General features: G+C 38.8%; 1 protein-coding gene across 1 annotated transcript in view; it reads right to left on the reverse strand.

Annotated features, from left to right (window-relative positions):
* The window catches only part of RPS6KC1 (ribosomal protein S6 kinase C1), a 219,030-nt gene that overhangs the window by 152,392 nt on the left and 53,937 nt on the right, over window positions 1–12,701 (reverse strand). Inside the window, exon 4 of the mRNA XM_059994920.1 lies at window positions 1,916–2,031. Coding sequence (XP_059850903.1) covers window positions 1,916–2,031 — 116 coding nt within the window. The remainder of the gene's footprint in view (window positions 1–1,915; window positions 2,032–12,701) is intronic.

Consider the following 12,701-nt stretch of genomic DNA (forward strand, 5'->3'; position numbering starts at 1 on the left):
ACACCTGAAACTTATATAATGTTGTAAATCAACTATACCTGAATTTAAAAATATATATATATGTGGAAAAAGAAACTTTGTTGTATGAGACAAATAAACCCTTTTCTTGTTTAAGATAATATGGTGAGTTTTGCTGTTGTTATTGTTTACCTGCAGCTAAATAACCTTCAAAGACCATATTTACTGATCTCTACGTAAAGAAACTAAGCATCACTGTTGTGATATTACCAAATCAGTATCTCTCTTCTGCCAAGCACACTGCTTAAGATATTTCCAAATATTTTCCAAGACTAGCTTGACTTCTCTTAAACTGCCCGATTTTTTCTTCCTTTCGTTTCTCATTCCACAAAGACTAAAAATAAGTGTCTTCCAGCAACAGTTACAATTAGGAATTCCCAGACCCAAAAGAAATAGAATGAGCAGCTAGCTTTCATTTAAATTGTTCAGTCTATGATCTGACCTCTATATCCCTTTTTTAGCCCTTGGCATGTGTTAATTTCCAAGACTGCCTTTCACAATTTCTATAGAGCAATATTCTTCTTGCTTACTAATGCTGCCATGGGATTTCCCTGGTGGCACAGTGGTTAAAAACCCACCTGCCAACGCAGGGACACAGGTTCGAGCCCTGGTCCGGGAAGATCCCACATGCCACAGAGCAACTAAGCCTGTGTACCACAACTACTGAGCCTGCGCACTAGAGTCCGGGAGCCGCAACTACTGAGCCCGCGTGCTACAACTACTGAGCCTGCGTGCTACAACTACTGAAGCCTGCGTGCCTAGAGCCCGTGCTCCACAGCAAGAGAAGCCACCACGATGAGAAGCCCGCACACCACAATGAAGAGCAGCCCCCACTCGCCACAACTAGAGAAAGCCCATGTGCAGCAACGAAGACCCAACGCAGCCTTTTATCCTAAATATCTGCATTAGGTCATGAGCAGAAGCCAAATTTATCATCTCAGCCACGTTTGCAGAGTAATGAAAAATTAAGCAATTAAGTCAGTCAGCAAGAATCTTATTGTTACTACAAACTTTTCTACTACTCTAAGTCGTAAGTTTATAATATCTTTCAAAAGATCAACTTCCTTCAGTAAACGAAAATAGGTCATAAAAAATAAATTCCTTTTGTAGATCCTTTGCTATATCCTTTTGTAAGATCCTCATATACCTTGCTGCCTATATGGTTTAAGAAATGACATATATACAATTGAGTAGATTTTTAGTTAAAGAAGGGAAAAAATAATTATGGCACAATCATCTAGTTTTTTTCTAGAGAGCTAAATGAAATAGGAAAAGACATTAACATTATAAATAAAGACATTGATATTAACCGACAACTAGCACAGTTTCAATACAAAATAAGCTAGAAAATTATTATTTAAAATGATAATGAACGCAGAATGAAGGCATTACATGTCAAGAAACTTAAAACACTACTATCCAAACATCTGTGGCAATACAACTTGTACTAGTCTACCTCTTTAAGTTGTACGGTGACTATTTTTGTTCTATCTTTACATAGCTTAGTCTAATTAGAACAAATTTAATATAGACTAACAGAAAAGAAGCCTACTACTGAAAGACACCTCAAAAAGTGAAGATAACTACTGGAGTTTCATCATATTTAAACATTTTAATGTATTTCAATTATGATGGAGTAAATTAGATAACCTCTAAACCCTCAGCATCAATTTTTTTAAATCTGTGAATCGAAAATTATATACAGTTCTACATGAGAAACAGAAGACATGCCATAGACATTGTTATTTAGCTATTAACTTCCACTTATTTTAGTGAATTATGAAATTCAAAAGTAAATGACATTTTGTTTTAAAAACAACTTGAATTTTGCTTTACTACAAATTAGAAAACAAAGACATTTAATAAAATACAAAATATTCCAGAAAGAACACCAAACCTTGAAAAAATCTTCAAGTTGTTTACTGTTATAAAGAGCAGGAATATTGGCAGAGAACTGTAGCAGATCTTCAGCACACTGTCTCCTCTCTTCAATAACAGTTTCATCAAATCGTCCTAGAATTAAATAAGAATCAACACTTAAGGAAAGAAAGATCAAACACTGATTTATGTTAGTTTATGTTCACAATTTAGAAAGCAGCAGCAGGCCTATCATTGCCTATTTGCTCTGCTTATCAGGCAACCTTCTGAAGTCAAATCTAGTCTCTACAATTGGAATCAGTAGTGCTCCCACCAGAAAAGAAAATAATGTTTCTGATAAAACAAGAGGCAGAGGTGTCAACTAGTAAATAAATAATGCAGTGATAATCTAAAGCCTGTCAATATAAAAAACTTACCATTTAAGAAGCTGGTAATCTGAAACTAAAGTTGAAAGCAGAATTAATAAAGAACTCAAATGCTTTTCTATAGTAATTTAATACTGTAATTACTCATATAATTTTCACTTTCCCACTCTTTTTTGATTTATAAACGGAGCTGAAGACAGAAAATTACGAGAACATCTGTATGTCAGTGGGGTCAAAAACCTCAGCTTGAAGCAAAAAGCTTTCAAGCCAAATTCCATGTGTGATGCTGTCAGTGTACATGAAAGCACACTTGTGAGAAAAAAAAGAACACACACAGCACAGTGAGCTCTGGTTTGCAAGGTGATCGAAAGGTGGTTTTCAAAGAATTTTTTTAATGATATATACAGTTTGAATGCTGATAAGATATTTTCAAATATGACCATTTTGTACTACTCTCAGATAAGATTACTGGTTGGCATTTGTCATATGCCATGTATCATACTGATTGCAATTTAGGTTCAAAAAAATACAAAGTCAAAAGAGTAACACATCCCGTACTTAAGTGGCTTTGCAAAATGTTAATAGAAAACTGAGGTATAAAGAGATTCCTAGTTATAGGCACCACAACTTATTGGAAATAAGTCAACTTCTTTGCAGTTATCACTACAAAGAAGCAAATGAAAGAAAGGGAGGAAAAAAAGAAACAGAAGGATTAAAACAGAGCCCTCACTTGCTTTAGTCAAAGCATTAAACTACATCTGAGAGTACAAAGAGAAAAGAAGGTACTTTTGCAGTGCCATACTTCCTGCAGTAGCTCAACAAGTATTTAATATAACTATAAAGTAAGGAAATTTATTTTTTACTTTTTAAAATATCACCTCTATTTTCCACCCACTCAGAAACACAATTAATGATTAAATTTTGGTGTGCTAACTAAATTTGTGCCAACTCTCTACTCTCCCTTGTTTATGGGGAAATCTGTTTCAAAATGCTCAACTATATTGTAAAAACACATAATTACAAAAAAGATGTTCTAAACTAGTAAATGTCACATCTAATCCAACACACTTTAATTTAAAACCAGCCCTTATGTGTAAGATTATACTATATCCCAGCTAAAAAACTGGACATAATAAGTAGACTTTGTGGAAAAATAACAGATTGAGGTTCAAGCATTTTGATTTTAATCATGTTATCACCTTAAAATGGTTAACAATGTTTTATACAAAGTGAACAGGTTTTTTTCTATGGAATGTAAATAAGCAAGGTAGCATGATCACATTAAAAATGTTTGTCAACCTAAAGATAAAAGAGAGAGAGAGAGAGAGAGATTCCTAGTTATACTACCCACAGCAAGAATTTGAAACTGAACCACTAAATACCTCAGCTCAATGTGTCTCATGCTTATGGTGAAATGTCTACTTCATGGTAACTAAAAGAAATGGTTATAGAGTTAGACCTGGGTTCAAACTACTTGCTCTATCATTCACTAGCTATAAAATCTTAGGCAGATTATTTCCTAATTTACAAAATGGAGAAAATGAGCAATGTACTTAAAATGAGCAGTTCCATACCAGGCACATAGTAAGCACTTAATACTTAATAAACCAATCATGGTGTCTGTAAATCTTCAAATAAAAAAAAAAAAAAAATCTTCAAATACCATCATAGTGTCTGGCATATAGAACATGCTAATATATTTTTGTTGACTGTATGACTGAATAATAAAAGCATAGAAATACTTTCTAACACAAAGAACTATCTTACGGTGGAACATTCTATCCTAGAAGATAGTCATCTTTCACTGATAAGAAATTTTAGGGACTTCCCTGGTGGTCCAGTGGTAAAGAATCCACCTTCCAATCAATCCCGGGTCGGGGAACTAAGATCCCACGTGCTGCAGGGAAACTAAGCCGTGCACCACAACTATTGAGCATGCATGCCACAACTAGAGAGCACACGTGCCACAAACTACAGAGCACATGCGCTCTGGAACACGCATGCCACAACTACAGAGCCCATGCACTCTGGAGCCTGCGCGCCACAACCAGAGAAGAGAAAACCTGCACACCACAACTAGAGAGAAGACTACGTGCCGCAACGAAGATCCCACGTGCCGCCAGACCCGACACAGACAAAAAAAGAAAGAAAGAAAAAGAAATTTTAACAGTGGGTCCATAAACAACTCCCTATGCTTAATGGATGGGTTACAACAATCCTACAAAACTCCACACATATGTCCACAGATACATTTTTCTAGGGAAAAGATCTGTAACTTGTATCAGCATCCTCAAAGAGCCCAGGCCCAGTAAAGGTTAGCAGGCAAGTGGCAATCAATTAGAGGATTCCTAACATTCAGTATGCTACTTCATTTACTTTGGGATAGCCAGCTGCTATCCCCATATCTGTTCTCGCCTTCTTTCTAAGTAAAATAATCCCCAATTTCTAACTAGGTACATGGTGGCCCAGGGAAAAAAAAAAACAACTATAATTTCCATCTTGCCTTGCAGTTACATGTGGACACGGACTAAATTCTGGCCAATAACATATAAACAATGGTTATTCTGCAGATTACCAGAAATCTCTTTAAGAGACAATTGATATACACCCTCACCTCCCCACCTCCCGCTTTTTCTTCTATCTCCTTTTCCCTTTCCAAGAAGGACTATGATGTGGGAGGTTAAAATGACATAGCAACAAGGCAGGAGCTTGGATTCCTGATTACTTTGGAGCTGCCCTGCCTCCTATGCTGCCCTGCATAGCCTACCTCCAGAGCTTATGCCATGAGAAAAAAATTGACGTCTATCTGGTTTTAAGTTTTGTCACAAGTAACCAAACCTAATATAATCCATTATGCTAAATCTACTTTCCTATTAGTTCCCAGTTCATACGCAACAATTACATTAAATTAAGTTCTTCCAATGACAAAAAACACATCTAAAATGACGCTGCTAGCATTCCGATCAATAATATTATCTGGAAACAAACTTCTAAGAGCCCTAACATGTAGAGCAAATTCTGTGGCCTGAAAACAATCTAAGATATTCAATCTTGGGAAAAAAACCGCAGGCCAAACAGGTTAAAATGACAGCTAAATGTCCGTTATTCCTTGTTTTGCCTAAATAATAAATTAAGTATGCATCGGTGCTTATGATTATTGTCCAACATATTTGTCCTGTAAACAAAAAAGTAAACTGCAGTACCTGTAAATTAGTATTTATGTGAGCATCTGCAATCTCAGAACAGAAATCCAGAAAATGCACATATTATATTATGCTTCAACCCACAAGACCACCTGATATTATCTTTAAATGAACTAACAACTTGTTGAAAAATTTTAATGAAAAACTTCCTAATATTTGATGACATCCTAAAAAAGTCTCATTTACTGGCTGAAACAAATACATAAAAAATTAGCTGCTTTAATCCTAGTGTGATCAATGACTCATCCCACCTCCCTATTAAACTAGATTTAAATGCTTAAGCAACAAGCATATCACTTCTAAATAGAATAAACATGTCAAAAGTGTGTCTTTGTTATATTTCTATTGATCTATGCATTTCTATTCCACTAAACTTGGACAAGCAGAGATGAATTAGAACATTTTTCAGAATGGAATAAAACCAAAATTAAAGGCTAATGCATTAAAAGGTTCAATTACACTGAATCCTATCATCAGAACTAATATGATGAAAGAACATGCTCACTTCTTTGTTCCTAAGATATTTCAAAATAACAACAACAAAAAACAGTATTGGCAGCACGAAGATAAGCAGATGAATTTTAATGCAGTAACTACTGGCCCTAATATATGTTACAAAGCCACCTAATTTGAAAATTAGATTAAGAGTTAGCAAGATTCTAATGGTAGACAACACACTAATGGCTATTCTCAAATTGTTAATCTTTTAATATCATCAACCTCCCTTAAAAGGCAACAACAAAGCGAAATTAATAAACAGGTGCTTCTCTTAACAGTGCTTTAAATTTCCATTCACAGGAATGGAAATTTTTTTATTTTCCTGTGAACAGAGTAGAAAATTTATACGTAATTGTGATAGAAAATGTAAAACAAATTTTTCCTGAGGTTTATTATACAATATTACATATTACATACTATATTATTTGTGTGTGAGTATGTACATATTATCTTTAAGCCACTCCACCACCTCCAAATTACTGAACAGTGGTCTGCTATTAAAAGCTGCAAAAGGAAAATTAAACCAAAACCTTCTAACAAAGCTGGTAAAGCATCGGAAATAAAGTCTCTCTCTTTGATTTATAAGCTACCTTTGAGATTTTCTCTATGTTTTTTAATTACATAGAACACCTCCTGAAAGCAGCGTTCACTTTTTTTAAATGCAAATGCCGGTGACCAAAAACTGATTATAAAAAACTAAAAGTTATCCTTGACCAGTAAGAAACTAGCCAGAAAAGCTTGGTGCTAATTCTTAACTGTATTAAAAATTCATTCACAGAGTAAAAAGAAAAAGAGGGAGGCCAACGTTCTCAGGTGTGAATTCCCTCTAGTCAACAGCACCAAGAACATACTTCTAGTTAAACAAGCTGGATTTAAGACTCGGAGAAAGTATACTATGGAGAACCCTGAGGCATTTCACTAAGAGGGTGTTATAAAGGACTTAAGGATTTGAGCCTGTGTTAGGTGCTTTGGGGAAAGATTCAAAGAAGTGGGGCTTTGTTTGCCCTGGCTTGGATGCTGTCAGGAAGTAGAAGTAATTCTATGATTCTGTTAATTCTATCTAATTCTATGATTCTATGATTTTAATAAATCTTACTATGAGGCAAGAAGAATGAACAGAGGCTAAGGCTGTGATTTATAAGAAAAAAGCTGTAGTCATCACGATAGCCAGGATGAAGATTGCTTGATCATTTTTGTGATTTGAAAAATGTTTTTGTCTGTGTTCAGACATGATTACAGAGTGGTCTCGTTTTAGTCTTGATCCAAGGACACAGAGTGGCCTTGTCTAATGTTCCTGTTCTGTGAAACTGCTTACATTCAACAGAAGAACAGCACAGCCAGGCCAACTTTAAGAAACACCAAAGTCAACCAAATAGGTAGTGTCGGGCCAGTTCTTTCTTAGATCTGTCAGGAACTGCTTTGCCTTTCTCATAGGAAATCATAGTGTGACGAGAGATGGAACAAAGCAAACAAAAAACAATGATCTAATCATGAGAAAACAATCAGATCAAGATGGTGAAACCTACAAAACAACTGTCTCATACTCTTTAAAAATGTCAATGTCATGAAAGACCAAAAAAAATGCATAAGGAATAGTCTAGATTAAAGAAACAAACCTAGAGGCATAATCCTGGATCCAAAAAAGAAAAAAATCTAAAAAAAACATTTTTAGAATAACTGGAAAAATCTGAATATTGACTACATATTTGATAATAGTATTATATCAATGCTAAATTCCTTGACTGCTAAATTCCTTGAATAATATGGTATTGTGACTATAGGGGAAATATGGGAAGTAGGGATGAAATGTCACAATATCTCCAACTTATTCTCAAGTGCTTCAGTAAAAAAATGATACACACACACAGAGATACAGGAAAATGTGGCAAAATGTTCATCAGTGAACTTGGACAAAAGGTATATAAGTGTTCACTACACTGTTCTTTAGGGTCTTTTGGTAAATTTGAAAATTCTACAAGTTAAAAAAAATTGGAGAAAAATAAAATGAGTTAAGTGTCATATTGGTGAGATGTAGAACCACAAGGGGAAAACAACTAACTCAGCCTAAAGGAAACAGAACTTCCTAGAAGATGAGACAGCTAAAAATCTTAAAGGCTAACCAGAACGTTCTCAGTGGAACAGTGCAACACTGAAGAAGGAGACAGAGAAAGTGCAGTATATTAGAGGAAAGGCAGACCGAGCAACAGATGAGCGCTAACAGTAGCTGACGTTGTGTCGAGCACTGAGCTATACACACTACAGATATGATCCTCAGAACAGGAAGCTATAATCCCTAACTCACCAATAACAAAATAGGCTCAGACGTTAATTTGTACAAGATCACACCGTTAAGTAAATAATGGAGAGAAGATTTGGGCCTAAATCTATCTGACTCCAAAAGGCATGTTCTTTTCACTGTAACACTAGAAGAGTAACTACATATCCAATGGTTCTGTAAATTACAATAGGACTCTCTTTTGCAGCTGAGGCTTATGTACTAAAAATGTGAGAATAGCTAAAAGACAGATGATTAACCAACACTTCCCTCCATACAACCACAGCTGCTGCCTGCAAGGTTCACTGCAACTATAAGTATTACAAATGGACTGTACCATTTATTGAAAGAGATAAATTGCTCACTTACTAAGATTAATAAGAAAATTTCACTCTTTAATATATAAGGATGTGGAGAAAAGCTGAAAATAATCCACTAGCAACGACAATAATAGCTAAGAACCTCAACCAATTCAGAAGCCACTCCCTTTCACCCAGTGACACGCTTATTGTTTAAGAAGCCGGGCTGTACATCTCCCAACAGCTACTTGGGTGTTACAAGTTACAGTTACAGCTACTTGGGTGCAGTTGACTTCCACAGTACAGAACATATAAGGCAGAAAGTAAAAATATCCCTCCACCCACATCATCACAGGTTATACACATTAGGTATGACTTCACACAAATATGTATGTCTATTTAAACACAGATGGGATCTTACAAAACATATTGCTATGCAACATTTGTTTTCTGTATCTTAAAAATATATATTGGACATCTTTCTATATCAGTCTATCTCAAATAGCTGCAGAATTCTATTTATTGGCTAAATTATGGCACATCCATAGAATCACACAGTGAGAAAATTCAATGTCAGTATTGAAAATGCTTCAAGGAAACCCATGTGTATATACATATATGTGTGTTCATATATGTGCTGTGTGTTCTCAAAGTTTGGTCCACAGACAGCTGGGGGTCCCCCCGAGGGCCTTTTAAGGGATCAACAAGGTCAAAACCATTTTCATAATAATACCAAGACAGAAGTTGCATTTTTCACCACATTGACATTTGCACTGATAATCTAAAAGCAATGGCAGTAAAACTGCTGACCTCTTGGCATGAATCAAGACAATGACACCAAACTATACTTACTAGTAATCATATTCCTTATTGCCACTCACTCATATTAAATTTTTTTAAATGCCAGTTTCACGTGAGAATGTCCTTGATGAAGCAGTAAAAATTATTAACTTTATTAAACCTCAATCCTTGAGACCATTTTTATTTTTTTTTCTTTATTTTTGGCTGCGTCGGGTCTTAGTTGCAGCGTGCAGGCTCTTTGTTGTGGTGCGCGGGCTTCTCTCTAGTTGTGGCGTGCAGGTTTTCTCTTATGTAGTTGTGACGTGCAGGTTCCAGAGGGCTCTGTAGTCTGTGGCATGTGGGCTCTAGGTGAGACATGAGAGCTCAGTAGTTGTGGCACACGGGCTTAGTTGCCTGTTCCAGTTCCCTGACCAGGGATCGAACCTGTGTCCCCTGCATTGCAAGGTGGATTCTTTACCACTGGACCACCAGGGAAGTCCCTGAGACCATTTCTTTTTAAAAGTCTATGGGTAAAAAAAAACTATAACTACTCAGACTTGGATATTTGACAAATATTCTCTCAAAAATAAACTGAGCCTAACACTTCAAGTAAAACAACCAATGGCATTGTTTTCAGTGATGAAATTCAAGCTGTCAATTCACTATAAGCTTGACAGCTTCGTAATACTTAAAAAATTTCCTTTAGAGATCTGTGATGATATTAACAATTTTTGATATATAATGAAATGGGTCAACATTTTCAAGATCTGCATAACTCAAGGAACCAATCTTTTTCAAATGATCAATGCATGATGTTACAAGCTCATGCATAAGTAAAATATCCATTCAAATCTAAGACAGACCAGATGGTTTTTTCTTTAATTTTTTACGTTTGTTTTTTTTTTGCCTGTATTGGGTCTTCGTTGCTGCACATGGGCTTTCTCTAGTTGTGGTGAGTGGGGGCTACTCTTCATTGAGATGTGCGGGCTTCTCATTGTGGTGGCTTCTCTTGCTGAGAATCACGGGCTCTAGGAGTGCGGGCTTCAGCAGCTGCAGCATGCAGGCTCCGTAGTTGCTGCATGCAGGTCCTACAGCGCATGGGCTTCAGTAATTGCAGCACGTGGGCTTAGCAGTTGGAGAGCACGGGCTCTAGGGCGTGTGGGCTTCAGTAGTTGTGGTGCATGTGCTCAGTAGTTGTGGCTCACAGGCTCTAGAGCACAGACTCAGTAGTTGTGGCCCATGGGCTTAGTTGCTCTGCAGCATATGGGATCTTCCCGGACCAGGGATCGAACCCATGTCCCTGCATTGGCAGGCAGATTCTTAACCACTGCACCACCAGGGAAGTCCCCAGACTAATGGATTTTAATATAACGAAGTACCAAAGGTTCATTGACAGGGTTTCAGATTCCATAATGCAATTAAACCTTTAAGAAATTACTGCTGTGGGGGGCGGTGTCAAGATGGCAGAGTGGGAGGACGCAGAGTTTGCATCCCCCCACAACTAGGGCACCTAACCAAATGCTGGTGGGGGACCTAAACACCCAAGGGGACAGGAGGAACCCCCAAGTGATAAGGTAGGACGTAGGGGGGAGCAAGGGGGGAGGAGAAGTAGAGGCCAAATGGGAACAGCACCCCTGAGGGGTGGCTGGGGGAGGGAAGGGGTTCCCAAGCCTTCAGAGACCCTTGGGGGTTCAGAGGATCAGAGGGGAAAGCGGCTAGCGTTTCCCCTGCCCAATCGGGCCCTGGGAAGCCTGCTGGGGTCCCAGGCCAGGTTCTCTGCCCTCCAAGGCCACTTCTGGCCATGTGGGTCCTGGGGGCGTGGGAGGGATGGTGGGGAAAGAAGAGGAGAGGCGAACGGGGAGGGACCCTCAGGGATCAGAGGATCAGGGAGGTAACGCAGCTTGCATTTCCCCCACCTAGGCAGGCCCCGGGAGGCCTGCTGGGCTCCCCGGCCTGGTCCTCTACCTTGCAGGGCACCCTCCAACCGTGTGAGCCGTAGGGGCATGGGAGCAAGGTGGTGGGGGGAAAGGAGAGAGGAAGACAAGGGACCCTCCAGGAATGGAGGATCGGGGGGAACGTGCCTAGCGTTTCCCCTGCCCACTTGGGCCCGGGGAGCCTGCTGGGGTCCCAGGCCTGGTCCTCGATCATCCAAGATCCCCTCCAGCCATGTGGGTCCTAGGGGCGTGGCAGGGGGAGGGGGGGAGAAGAGTAGAGGCGAACGGGGAGGGACACTCTGGGATGGGAGGATCAGCGGGGAGAAGCGCGGCTAACATTTCCCCAACCAATCCGACCCTGGGGACCCTGCTGAGGTCCTGGACCTCATCATCCACACTCTGAGGCCAGAGGCACTCCAGGGCCCCTCTGGCTGCACTGAGCCTATGCCCTGCCCCCATCCTCCCAGGGCTGTGGGTCCTAAACCTAGACCCCATCCCCACTTAATCCAAACCGCTGCCTAAGCCCCACCCCCTACAGCCAAGGCCTTTTCTGCTTGTTTTTCTTTTCCCTCTTTCTTGCTACTGTGGATCTGTCTTATCTTGTTATTGTTTCATCTATATTTTTATTTTTTATAACATATCTGTTAGTTTTCTAATCTTATTTATATTTTACTCTTTGTTATTGTCTCCTCCCTTTTTTTTTCTTTGCCACCCCGCGTGGCTTGCGGGATCTTGGTTCACGGGCTAGGGGTTGGGCCTGAGCCCCTGTGCTAGGAGCTCTGAGTCCGAACCACCGGACTAACAGAGAACCTCAGACCCCAAGGAATATTAATCAGACTGAGGTCTCCTGGAGGTCCTCATCTCACCACCAACGCCTGGCTCTACCCAACAGCATACAAACTCCAGTGCTGGAAGCCTCAGGCCAAACAACCAGTAAGACAGGAACACAGTCCCACCCATAAAAAAAAAAAAAAAAAATGAGACAACAAAAAACCATGTTACAGATAAAGGAGCAAAGTAAAAACCTACGACCCAATAAATGAAGAGGAAATAAGCAACCTACCTGAAAAAGAATTCAGAGTAATGATAGTACAAATGATCCAAAATCTCAGAAACAGAATGGAGGCACAGATCAAGAAAATACAAGAAATATTTAAGAAAGACCTAGAAGAACTAAAGAACAAACAGAGGTGAACAACACAATAAATGAAATTAAAAATACACTAGCAGGAATCAACAGCAGAATAACTGAGGCAGAAGAATGAATGAGCTGGAAGACAGAATGGTGGAAATAACTGCCGAAGAGCAGAATAAAGACAAAAGAATGAAAAGAATTGAAGACAATCTCAGAGACCTCTGGGACAACACTAAACGCACCAACATTCGAATTATAGGGGTCCCAGAAGAACAGAAAAAGGAAGGGTCTGAGAAAATATTCGAAGAGATTATAG

The sequence above is a fragment of the Delphinus delphis genome, chromosome 1 (genome assembly GCF_949987515.2).
Source record: "Delphinus delphis chromosome 1, mDelDel1.2, whole genome shotgun sequence".
Lineage (NCBI taxonomy): Eukaryota > Metazoa > Chordata > Mammalia > Artiodactyla > Delphinidae > Delphinus > Delphinus delphis.